The 10,740-nt window shown below is 41.2% G+C and overlaps 1 protein-coding gene across 1 annotated transcript; it reads left to right on the top strand.

Moving 5' to 3' along the window:
- Nucleotides 1-536: 536 nt before the first annotated feature.
- On the top strand, nucleotides 537-10,740 carry TMEM35A (transmembrane protein 35A). The gene is made up of 2 exons (XM_006920697.3): nucleotides 537-783; nucleotides 10,052-10,740. The coding sequence occupies exons 1-2, from the start codon at nucleotides 664-666 to the stop codon at nucleotides 10,454-10,456; spliced, it is 525 nt and encodes a 174-aa protein (XP_006920759.1). The 5' UTR covers nucleotides 537-663; the 3' UTR covers nucleotides 10,457-10,740.

The following is a 10,740-nucleotide window of genomic DNA, read 5'->3' as shown; positions in this document are numbered from 1 at the left end:
CCTCCAAAGAGAGGCAGAAGTCAAAATGTGTAAGATTTTGAATGCCAAGTTTAAAACTCTGTCGTTAACAACTGGGCAATGCGAGCCATGAAAGGTTTTAGAGGAAGAGGAAGAGAAAGCCTTCCTTGGCAGCAATCAAGCCTGACAACTTTGCAGTTTTATCCTTGAGTGTTACCAACTGCAGAAAACAGCAGTTAGTAACGATTTGATTGAGGGAAAGGAAAGGGAAGAAAAAGAGAGAGGTTGAAAAGAGTAATAACTAGAGGGCTACAGGGATGAAAAGTGCGCCTGCTGAGAAGGGGTAGAAAGGAGGTCTTCCCTAAAGTCTTCATCCCAGAGGCTGCTCAGAGACCGAGCTCAAAGCTTAACCCACCTTTTCTCCATTTAAGACTTGACGTTTCCACCTTCTTTTAACTTCAAGACTGTGCTTTTGGCCAATGAGAAGCAAACGTAGGGCATTAGGACCCAGCGATTGTTGTAGTGAGAGAGGTTGAATCTGGATCTCTCAATTTTTCTCTAGAGCTCCCTCCTCTCCCTTTGTCATTCTAGCCGCCTGCTGCCTCCGCAGCGTCCCTCTCACACTCTCCGTGCTAACTGCCAGCGCTTGAGACAGACAGGGTGCGCAAAGCAGAAGGATTAGTTGGGACCAGCCTTGGCGACCCCATGGCATCCCCCAGAACCATAACTGTCGTGGCCCTCTCAGTGGCCCTGGGACTCTTCTTTGTTTTCATGGGGACTATCAAGTTGACACCCAGGCTCAGCAAGGATGCCTACAACGAGATGGTAAGTGAAGCGAGCGGGTGATGAGGAGCGTGCCCCCAAGGGATCGCGAATACCTCTCCCCTTCTTTCCTTTCCAGTCCACAGTCCCATGCCCTTAACCCCCATCCCCACCCCGGATCCTCCCGTCTCCCCAACAACTTTGCAGCTTAGAAGGAGCAGCTGGACAAGAGCGATTTCATTTGTGGGCTATGCCGGAAGCAACTGTTTTGGAGCCACTGAATGCCAGTTGGAGGAGGGGTTGTCCAGCGAGTACCCCCCACCCCCAAGTAATCCAGAAGGCTGAGACCTGAGTAACACCTGTCACTCACTGGCAGGAACCCCTCCCTTCTTCCAGCACACCCAAAGTCCGGGCGACCAGTCCGCAAGTCTGATCCCTTTCTCTCAGAGCTAAGAGTTTAGCAAGCGGGAGAGTTTATTTATCTTCGGGAAGAACAAAAGGGAGGGAGGAGAAGGAAGGAAAGGGCTGGGAGAGAAAAGGCTACAAAAACAAGCAATTCTTAGGGGCGGAAAAGATCTTCTTGATCCCAGGCGGAGAGCCGTTGGTATTCCCCTAGTAGCCTGGGAGCTTGTCTGTATCCTTGAGACAAAGCAGTCTTGGCCCAAATAAAGGTCACCGAGTGCTTGCTTCTTCCCCTTCTCTCAAGAGAGAGCTGGATGTTTTATTTCGTTTTGTTTGTGGACTAATCTGCACAATCCGCAAAGTCTGCCTTTTCTTTCCTGAAAAATAGTCCATAATCCCCACCTTGCCTCCTGTGGATGGCCAAGGCCAGGCCCTCTGCAGGTTTTCCCCTCTGCAGAGTTAGAATCGCTGAACGTGACTGGCCAAAACATTTCCTCTGCAAACCTGGGGGCAGGGCTGCTCTCCCCAGTTGGACATTAAATGGACTAGTTCCTTTGCTGTGGAGTACGACGAGATGGCAGGGAGATGTTTCTAGCACTTTTGGTTTCTCTCCTCTCCCCTTGTCACTTTGCCTCATTTCCCCACTCCAGCCGAAGGGAACCTGTTTCTCACCATCTTTGCCAGACTGCCAGTACTAAGAGAGAGCCCATTACTGGTCTCTCAAGGTCAAGAAGGAAAGGAGCTTAGGGGAGGGACAGGGAGGGAGAGAGAGAAGAGGCAAGAGGGACACCTCATCAGAGCTGAGGCAAGGAAGACTAGCCCCACAGGTTGACTATGACAGGAATACATAGTAATCCTGGAGCCCACTGCAGAGCTTTCCAGGGCCCCTCAACTTGAGCTGCAATGGATGGAGACTGGCAAATTGTAGATGCTCAGAAAATATTTGCAGGTAGCTCTGGCTTCTGTCTCAGGATTTGAGCTGGTGCTTTCCATGTCTCCCTTACCACAGGATCACCCTGTGGCTGGGACTCAAGGGCCTAGGTTTAGCCCCAGTGTCAAAACAGAATGCTTTTCCTCCATTCCCCTCCTCCCAGCATGTTTGACCAGATGGAATTGAAATCAGGTCAAAATGAGTATCCAAGGCAGCCTGCATTGGGGAGGGAAGGAGAGGTGGTGTAGCAGAAGCCATCAAAGTCAGAGGGACCAGGTGGAGGAGAAATACCGCTATGTTTGTATCTTGGCAGTAGTAGTTTGGTATTAAGATTATAAATAAATGAATATGCTCTTGCTTTACTTTTCACACACACATATATTTACATGTTTGTGTGTGCACACTTTAGGTACCTTTAAGCCTTCCCTTTCCTTTGGGACATAGTACCCTTCTTCAGTATACTTCCTGTCCTGCCCCTCAGACCCTGCTCAGCTGCTTTATAGGCCCCCACAAAGCTGCACCCTTAGTACAATGTTAGGATCTGCAGGCAATCCAACTAAGATGGAGTCACCGGGAAGCTTTCTACTAGCTTTTCAGGAGCTCACGAGAAGGACCAGCCACAACTGGGTTTACAGTAGGTTTCTTCCTATAGGGAGTGGAGCTATCTATTGCAGTCTACTGAAAAGCAGAAGAAACAACTATGAAGATTTCATATCATACAAAGGAACATATTTAAATAAGTATAATCAAATACAGCAGTACAGAACCATTGTGTATGTGTTGTGTATGTTTGTGTCTGTGTATCTGTGTCTGTGTCTGTTTCTGCGTCTGTGTGTATGGATGCATAATTCTGTGCTTCTGTTCTCAGGGGCATCTAGAAAGAATGGAAGAACTATATCAAGCCGGGAGGTAGATTTCACAGTTGTATGAAGGTTGAGGAGGATTTTCAGATTGCCCTTTTACAGCTTCCCCTCCTGTATATTGAGCACTGGGCTCCAGGCTAGAGATGGCTGTCTGGGACAGGGCCCACTGTATAATGCATGGCCCAGCTTTATTCTTGAACCCATAGGAAATGGAGAAAATTCAGTTCTACTACAAAGAAGGTTCTCAATTTATATTTGTTGAATGGATGGGTGAATGAATGAGTCATTGTAGCGCTGTCCTGGCTGGTTACCACCCTTCAGATTCCTCTGGTTGGTTCTTAATTGTACAGTTCAGGAGCTATTTCTTGCTTCTTGGAAGGGAGATACAGCCTCTCAGGACCCCAACTCCAGATCAGCTGAAATGATTATCTGGGATGTCCTGATTTTCTTAAGAACGATTCCTCTGCACTGATGGAGTTAGTCATGTGTTGACTACAGTGATTTTTCTTATAAGATCTCAAGGTGTTGTTGCTGTTGTTATTTTAAGATTATTCTTTAAAACATCTCTGTGAGGTAGATTAATTTTATTATTTATTCTTATTTTACTGATGGATAAACTGATCCAAGATCATAGGGTAAGCTATTGTTGGAGCAGAGATTAGAAACCAAGTCATTGACTCAATACTCTTAGTAGAGGTGTCATTAGTGGTTACAACTGCTTTTATCTATGTCAGAACTTAAAACCGACTCTTGAGAAATGCGGCACGTTCTTTCCCCTTATTTGTACCAATTCAACTGCCCCAACTCATATCTTGGGGTTTCATTTTACTCTGAAAATGAATTTTTCAAATTTAGATTTTTTTCCTTTCCTGCCAACTACTTTTTTCTTGTTCTAAAATCATTAGGGCTAATCTTAGGTGTTATAGCCTGTCCATGAGGAATCACCACTAAAAACAAAAAGACAAATGACTATGATCTTCTTTCTCATCTCTACTGGGGAAGCCAGGAACGGTTAGTGGAAAGAGTACAGGCTTTGAGTCATGTAGGTTCGGATTCGAATCCTGACACTCTTAGTGTCTCAGTTTCCTCATTTGTAAAATAAAGATACTACCTACCTCAGATGGTTGTTCTAAGTATTAACTGAGATTACCTGTGGAAGCATCTGGTACAGTGTTTGCATATGATAGGTGTTCAAAAAATGCACTGGCTGAGATGGTAATGATAATTGATTCTATGTTATTCAGTGGATTCCTGACTAATTTTAATGACCAGTTTAAGGGCTTGAAGTCAGGCATTTAGAAGAGCAAGATGTTATTTTCATGTGCCTGGTGAACAGACTTTATGCAATCAGCCAATATTGAAAACTCCACACTTGCTGCTGCATAATGCAGTGGATCCCATGCAGAATTTCTAGATGCCTCTCTCGAATAGCGCATTTGGTGTGTGTTGCCTCATACTCCTCCAGATTTGGCAAGTGTCATTATAGAGTACTCTAAATTCCATGTGAATTCAACATGACCGATCACTCCCTTGACCAAATGCCTTTATTAATTCACTTGAAATTGGGAGACAGCACTTGCAAATGCTGCTAAGCAGTTTCCTGTGCAGTGATGGGGAACATATGAATGATTGCTCTACATTTGGTATTCGGCTCTTAAAGCAGTGGTTGCATCCTGTAAGCACAAGGGGCTACATATATGAAATGGTAATAAAGCACCAAAAATCCTGTCACAGCGAAACCAAGTTATTTTGGCCTTCGAGAAGACAGGGCAAGTCTCTGCTTCTTTGCATCCCCTCATAGGGAAGGTTTGTTGATTTGATTGATTCGTTTATCTATAGTTAAGTGTCCTCTTGTTTGTGCAACCCTGGGGAAACACTCCAGATATGGTTGGGCAGTTTATTTAATGTCCATAGGTAATCCTTTGTACTTCCAATCACTGCCATTAATTGCTTTCCAACTAAGTAATAAGATAGTAATTCACTGATGCTTAGATCACTCTCTGAGGTGGTACAGTACGTTTATTCCCTCAGAGCAGAAGCTGACCCTGAGATATGAAGTGACTTAGTTCACACAGCTAGCCATCCCAAAGTAAACTACATTGGAGCTTATGCCAGGGAGCTTGTAGCCTTTCAGCGGCCAACAACTAACTGTGCTTGTTTCAGAGTGACCTTTGATTGACAATAGAAGTCAGACTCTTCTGCCCTACAATGCAATCAGAGAGGGGGCCACTTTTGTTAGTAGGACCAGGTATCCCGGCTTCCTCTTTAGGTAAGCATTATATGACAGTGAAAAGTAGAATTGTTTAAAAGGTGTTTATCATTCATGTGGATATTTGGCGATTAAACATGTGATGGCTTTTTATCGCATTTACAAAATGAACTGTGATTCACATGTGGTATTTTCTCCTACAGAGATTCAAGAAAATCATACTTGATTCAGTAAATTTTACAGTACTTATGTAGCCTTTATGGTGTAAGATAACAACTAGGCTGAGAATTTTTTAGTCTGCACCCTCTTCTGTTTTTACATGGTTTTATAGTTTTTTCCTCTATAAATTTAAGTGTACAGTGCAAGGAATTTTCAGAATATTCTTGTGTAACCAGCACCCATAACAAGAAACAGAACATAACCTGCACCTCAGAAACCCCTCTCATGGCCACTCTAGTTACTACCTTTCAAAGAGTAATTAGTATTCTGACTTCTAATAATATAAGTTAGTTTTACCTGCTTTCGAACATTACATAAATGGAATCATGCAGTATATCAGCCAAATTATTTTTTTCTTTTACCTAATTTGCACAAGTGAACTAAAGTGGACCAAACCATTTGCCTTCTGTTCCCATTTTGACCTTACAGTGGCCTTAGATTTGTTATTAATTATAATCAAAGACGAGTATTATTAGACAGTTTTGAGCTGTTCAAGTTTAAGGTCATCAATATGAGATCATGAACCCTGGGGTGTTGTGAAGAATAAACGACAAAAAAAAGTATGACTAAAGAAAGGCTCCATATGCTTTGACTCATGTCTGAATCATATCTCTTCATACCAGAAGAATGGACCTGCTTGATTCATCGTGATTATCATTAAAATAATTACTGTGGCTTGCAAACATATGGATTTCTAATTGTGTAGTTCATTAATGATAAAATGTGTGCGTGTGGCCTTTGGTTGATGCTATAACGCTGTGATTCTTTGACTAGATCTCCATAATGCTCATTTAAATTACTAAAAGGGAAACTGAGGTAATAAAATACTTAGTAATTTTCTCCGAGCAATTTAGAGACAAAACTAAGATTGAAATTTAGCTTATCTTAAGAATCTATTATTTAGCTTATCTTAAGAATCTATTATTGCTAGATAATTGCCTTTGATTAAAGGGATTTGAAACGTTCTCTTTCCGGCAGAAGAGCGGAGAGTGGTCAGGTGGCATCCAGGTTAATAGTGAGAGGAGATGGGCAGGCTTCTCCCCACCACTAGGTAACTTAACCTTCAGTTCTGCTTTGCTCCACATTGGTCTGGCTCAGTTCGGCCCAGGGTTTTACTCTGCCTCCTGGTCAACCTCTCTCCTTATTTCTCTTTGAAAATCCATGATTTAAACTGAGATAGGAAGGAGGATGAACAACTAACATTTTGTATTTCTTCATCTGTTTCAGAAGCAGGGTAGTGCCTAGAGTGAGGTGAAATTTTAAATAAAGACAGGTCTGACAGGGATGGAATTTGGAAAAGGTGAGTGAGGTGGGATTGTGCAAGTGCAGAGTCAGATCCTGCCTTTATTTAAAATTTGACATTTTGTTCATCATGGATATTATTTACCTTGATCAATGAATATTTTTGGTACCTTCTTAAATTTTATACTCAAGGAAAATAGCTGCACTTCACCTTAGTCCTATCCCTGCTCAGGAAAATGAGGCTCAGAGAGGTCAAATAATTTTCCCAGTGACACTCAACTAGAAAGTGGCAGAGATGGGATTTGAACCTAAGTCTGTTCAATTCCAAACCTATGCTTTTTCCACCAAACCATCAGTCTTTTAACCGTCCTTGTAGAGGATTATCTTGTACCACTCATAATTAATTCATGCAATAATGGTGCATTCACTTGTCCAGAAGTGAAAGAAATGACTTAACACTTGTTCCAAACCTAGAGAGTATGAAGACTATTCTAAGCTCCAGATACTTCTGAGAGGTCAAGTTGGCTTTCTGCCCAATTATTATTATACTCATCTTGCATCTGGTGCTTTTGATTATTCTCTCTCTTTTTTCTATTTTAATTTAAAAAGTATTAAAGTATAGTTGGCATACAATATTATATTCGTTTCAGTGTACAACATAGTGATTCTACATTTATATACCTTATGATGTGATCACCACAATAAGTCTAGTAACCATCTGTCAATGTACAAAGTTATAAATGATATTATTGACTATATTCCCTGTTCTATATGCTATATCACCATGGCTTATTTTATAACTAAAGTTTGTACCTTTTATTCCCCTTCACCTTTTTCATCCATCCCCCCAAACCCTCCCCTCTGGCAACCATCAGTTTTTTCCCTGTATCTTTGAGTCTGTTTCCGTTCCACATATAAGTGAAATTACATGGTATTTGTCTTTTTTCTGTCTGGCTTACTTCACTTAGCATAATAGACCCTCTAGGCCATCCATGTTGTTGCAAATGACAAGATTTAATTTTTTTTTATTGCTGAGTAATATTCCTGTGTGTGTGTGCATGCGTGTGTGTGTATCACATCTTCTTTATCCATTCATCTATCAATGGACATGTAGGTTGCTTCCATATCTTGGCTATTGTAAATGAACGTAGGAGTGCATATATCGTCTCAAATTAGTGTTACTGTTTTGTTGGCTAAGAAAAAAGGGAACCCTTGTGCACTGTTGGTGGGAATGTAAATTGGTTCAGCCACTATTGAAAACAGTATGGAGGTTTCTCAAAAAATTAAAAATAGAACTACCGTATGACTCTTCAATTCAACTTCTGGGTATTTATTTGACTATTCTCTTCTTAAAACTCCTCTTGGCCCCCACGACCCTGTCTCTCCTGGCTTTCCTCCTACTGTGGACTCTATTTCTCTCCCCACTTCTTAAATGTCTATCACACAATTTTTACCACTGTATACATTCTACCCGGGCACACTGATGACTATTCATTCTGTATATTTACCCCAGACCTTTCTTATTGATTGCCTACAAGACATCCCCCTGAGATATCTTAGAGGTACTTCAACTCAGAAAACCCCAAATTGAGTTCCTCACTCCTTCCTGCCCTCTGCCACCCTGACGTGTTCCTCTATATGCATTCCCAAACTTTTATCCAGGCACCGAAGCCAGAGACCAGAGAATTTTTCTTGATCAGTGTCTACATCCAATAAGACATCAAATTCCATTGATTTTGCATTCAAAGTATCCTTGACTCTGTCTGTTTCCTTCTATCCTTACTGTCATTACTGTAGTCCAGGTCCCTCACCTGGTCTTGCTTCCAGGCATACCTCTCCCAGTCCATCCTCCACATTATTTCCAGAGGGAGCTTTCTTAAATGCAAATTATGTTGCTCCCATGGATTATAGGATAAAGTCCAGCTTCACAATACAACATATATAGTTTTCCATGATCTAATTCATATCTATCATCCTTGTCTCATGTTTCCTCTCCCTTTCCTCCCTCCTCCAACCTATGCTGAACTGGGACAGTGTTCACAACACACTAATCCATTTTGTTTTTCAGGGCCTTTGCTCATCCAGCTTCCCCTACCTGCAATGCTCTTCCCTTTTTAATCTTGCAAACACCTGCCCTTTTTCTAAGATTCCACTCTAGCTTTTCTCATTCTCCATCTAGTAGACTTGACCACTCCTTCTGGTGTGCCTCCACTGTACCCAATACATAATTTTATTCAACACTCATAATATTTTATTGCACTTATGAATTTTCATAACCATTCTTCCTTTCATAAATTCAAGCTTCAGGAAGGCATTGCCTTTGAAGAATTGATATCTGTATCCAGAGTACCTAGTACAGTGTCTAGCATAAGTAGACACTTAATAAATATTGAGTGAATTAATGGATACCTAATAAAAACAAAGCAGTGGGCCAATCCAATAAGACATTTAATAAAAATTTCATCAATTTACTCCAAAATGAGAATCAGGCCACTCTGAATAGTGAAAAATATGATTATCTATTCCTCTAAGGTACATATAATTCTATTAGTTCGTAATATATCTAGTGACTCCTTCCTCTGTCCTATGATGTCTCCCTTTGGGCTACAATTAGACATTATACAGATCTCTATTATATACCACTAACCTTGCTGCTTTATAATGCTGTTTATGTATCTGTTTCCCCCCACTAGACCAAGAGCTTCTTGACCCTGTCTTATTCATCTGTATATCTCCATCGAATAATCCATAGTAGGTGTTCAATAAATATTTATTGAATTAAAATCAATGACTTCAAACCAGGCTAATCAAAGTCATGTCTTGTAATGGCCTTGGATTTATCTCAATGACCATGAGAATGATTTTTGTCTCACTATATTTTAAAGATATATAAGGGGCTAATGTTTGCATACATTTTTAATTTTCTATTTACTTAGCACATAATTTTTTTTTTACAGAGTCCACAAATATGAACTCTAGGTCAGCTGAAGTTTCTTAAGTACCACAGATTCCAAAATAGGAAAGTCCAAATTAGGGAGGCTTTACCATACTGTGTCTTGCCTCGTTTCTTTTTTATTGGTCTTCATGTGCATCTGGATTTGGACAAGGCAGGCACTAGAAAATGTGATGTGGCTAATCTGTACCACTTTTTATGAGCCCGATGAATTTCCTTTAAAATTTTTCATGTTATTTATGATTTATAATCAGAAAAAAAATTAGACTATAGAGCCAAATTCTCTTACCTTTGGTGCTGATTAATAATGTTTAAATCACAGGAATCTCAGCAGATTCTTTGCTTTTTTTCCTTAATTACAAGGCTTTTATTTAAGGGACACAGTAAAAAATGGGACACCTTTGACTGGTGTGGAAAAGGAATAGTGGGGAAGGACCTTGCTTGGTGTTTTCTTCATTCTAATGTTGAAATCATAGTTAATGCGATGATTTCCTTATGGTATTCCACTCTAGAAACGTGCTTACAAGACGTATGTTCGAGCCCTCCCTCTGCTGAAGAAAATGGGGATCAATTCTATTCTCCTCCGCAAAAGCATTGGGACTCTTGAGGTGGCCTGTGGCATTGTCATGACCCTTGTGCCTGGACGTCCCAAAGATGTGGCCAACTTCTTCCTGCTCTTGCTGGTGTTGGTTGTGCTCTTCTTTCACCAGCTAGTCGGTGATCCTCTCAAACGCTACGCCCATGCCCTGGTGTTTGGAATCCTGCTCACCTGCCGCCTGCTGATTGCACGCAAGCCTGAGGACCGGTCTTCTGAGAAGAAGTCCACGCCCCAGGGAAAGGCAGGAAATGCTGGGAAAGCTGAGGAGCAACCCTCTTTATATGAGAAAGCCCCTCAGGGCAAAATGAAGTTGTCATAGGAAAGCAGAAGTACAAAAAGTGGACCTTCCCGGCAGTTGCCTCCGTGACACTCTTGAAGATATCAGTGTGTGTTTTACATTTGATTTATTTATCTTGGGGGAGAGGGAAAAATATAATCTTCAAATTAATGGCCCTGTGGTTTGTGTACACCTGTACTCAAAATGACCTCCCCATGTAGATATATGTGCACCACCTTTAGTCATTTTGGGGCAACTCTCACATCTTGCTGCATGTACATGTATATGGCTAACTATCGAAGTGTTTTTTTTTTTTTTTTTTGAGA

Source organism: Pteropus alecto, unplaced genomic scaffold (genome assembly GCF_000325575.1).
Source record: "Pteropus alecto unplaced genomic scaffold, ASM32557v1 scaffold179, whole genome shotgun sequence".
Taxonomy (NCBI): Eukaryota; Metazoa; Chordata; class Mammalia; order Chiroptera; family Pteropodidae; genus Pteropus; species Pteropus alecto.
Note: the sequence above shows the minus strand (reverse complement) of the source record. Positions and strands in the feature narration are given on the sequence as shown.

Bases quoted from the DNA above. Each gene is read 5' to 3' on its own strand.
- TMEM35A (XM_006920697.3), top strand. From the start codon at position 664: ATGGCATCCCCCAGAACCATAACTGTCGTGGCCCTCTCAGTGGCCCTG. The intron at 784-10,051 runs GTAAGTGAAGCG...ATTCCACTCTAG, and splicing joins AGGATGCCTACAACGAGATG to AAACGTGCTTACAAGACGTA.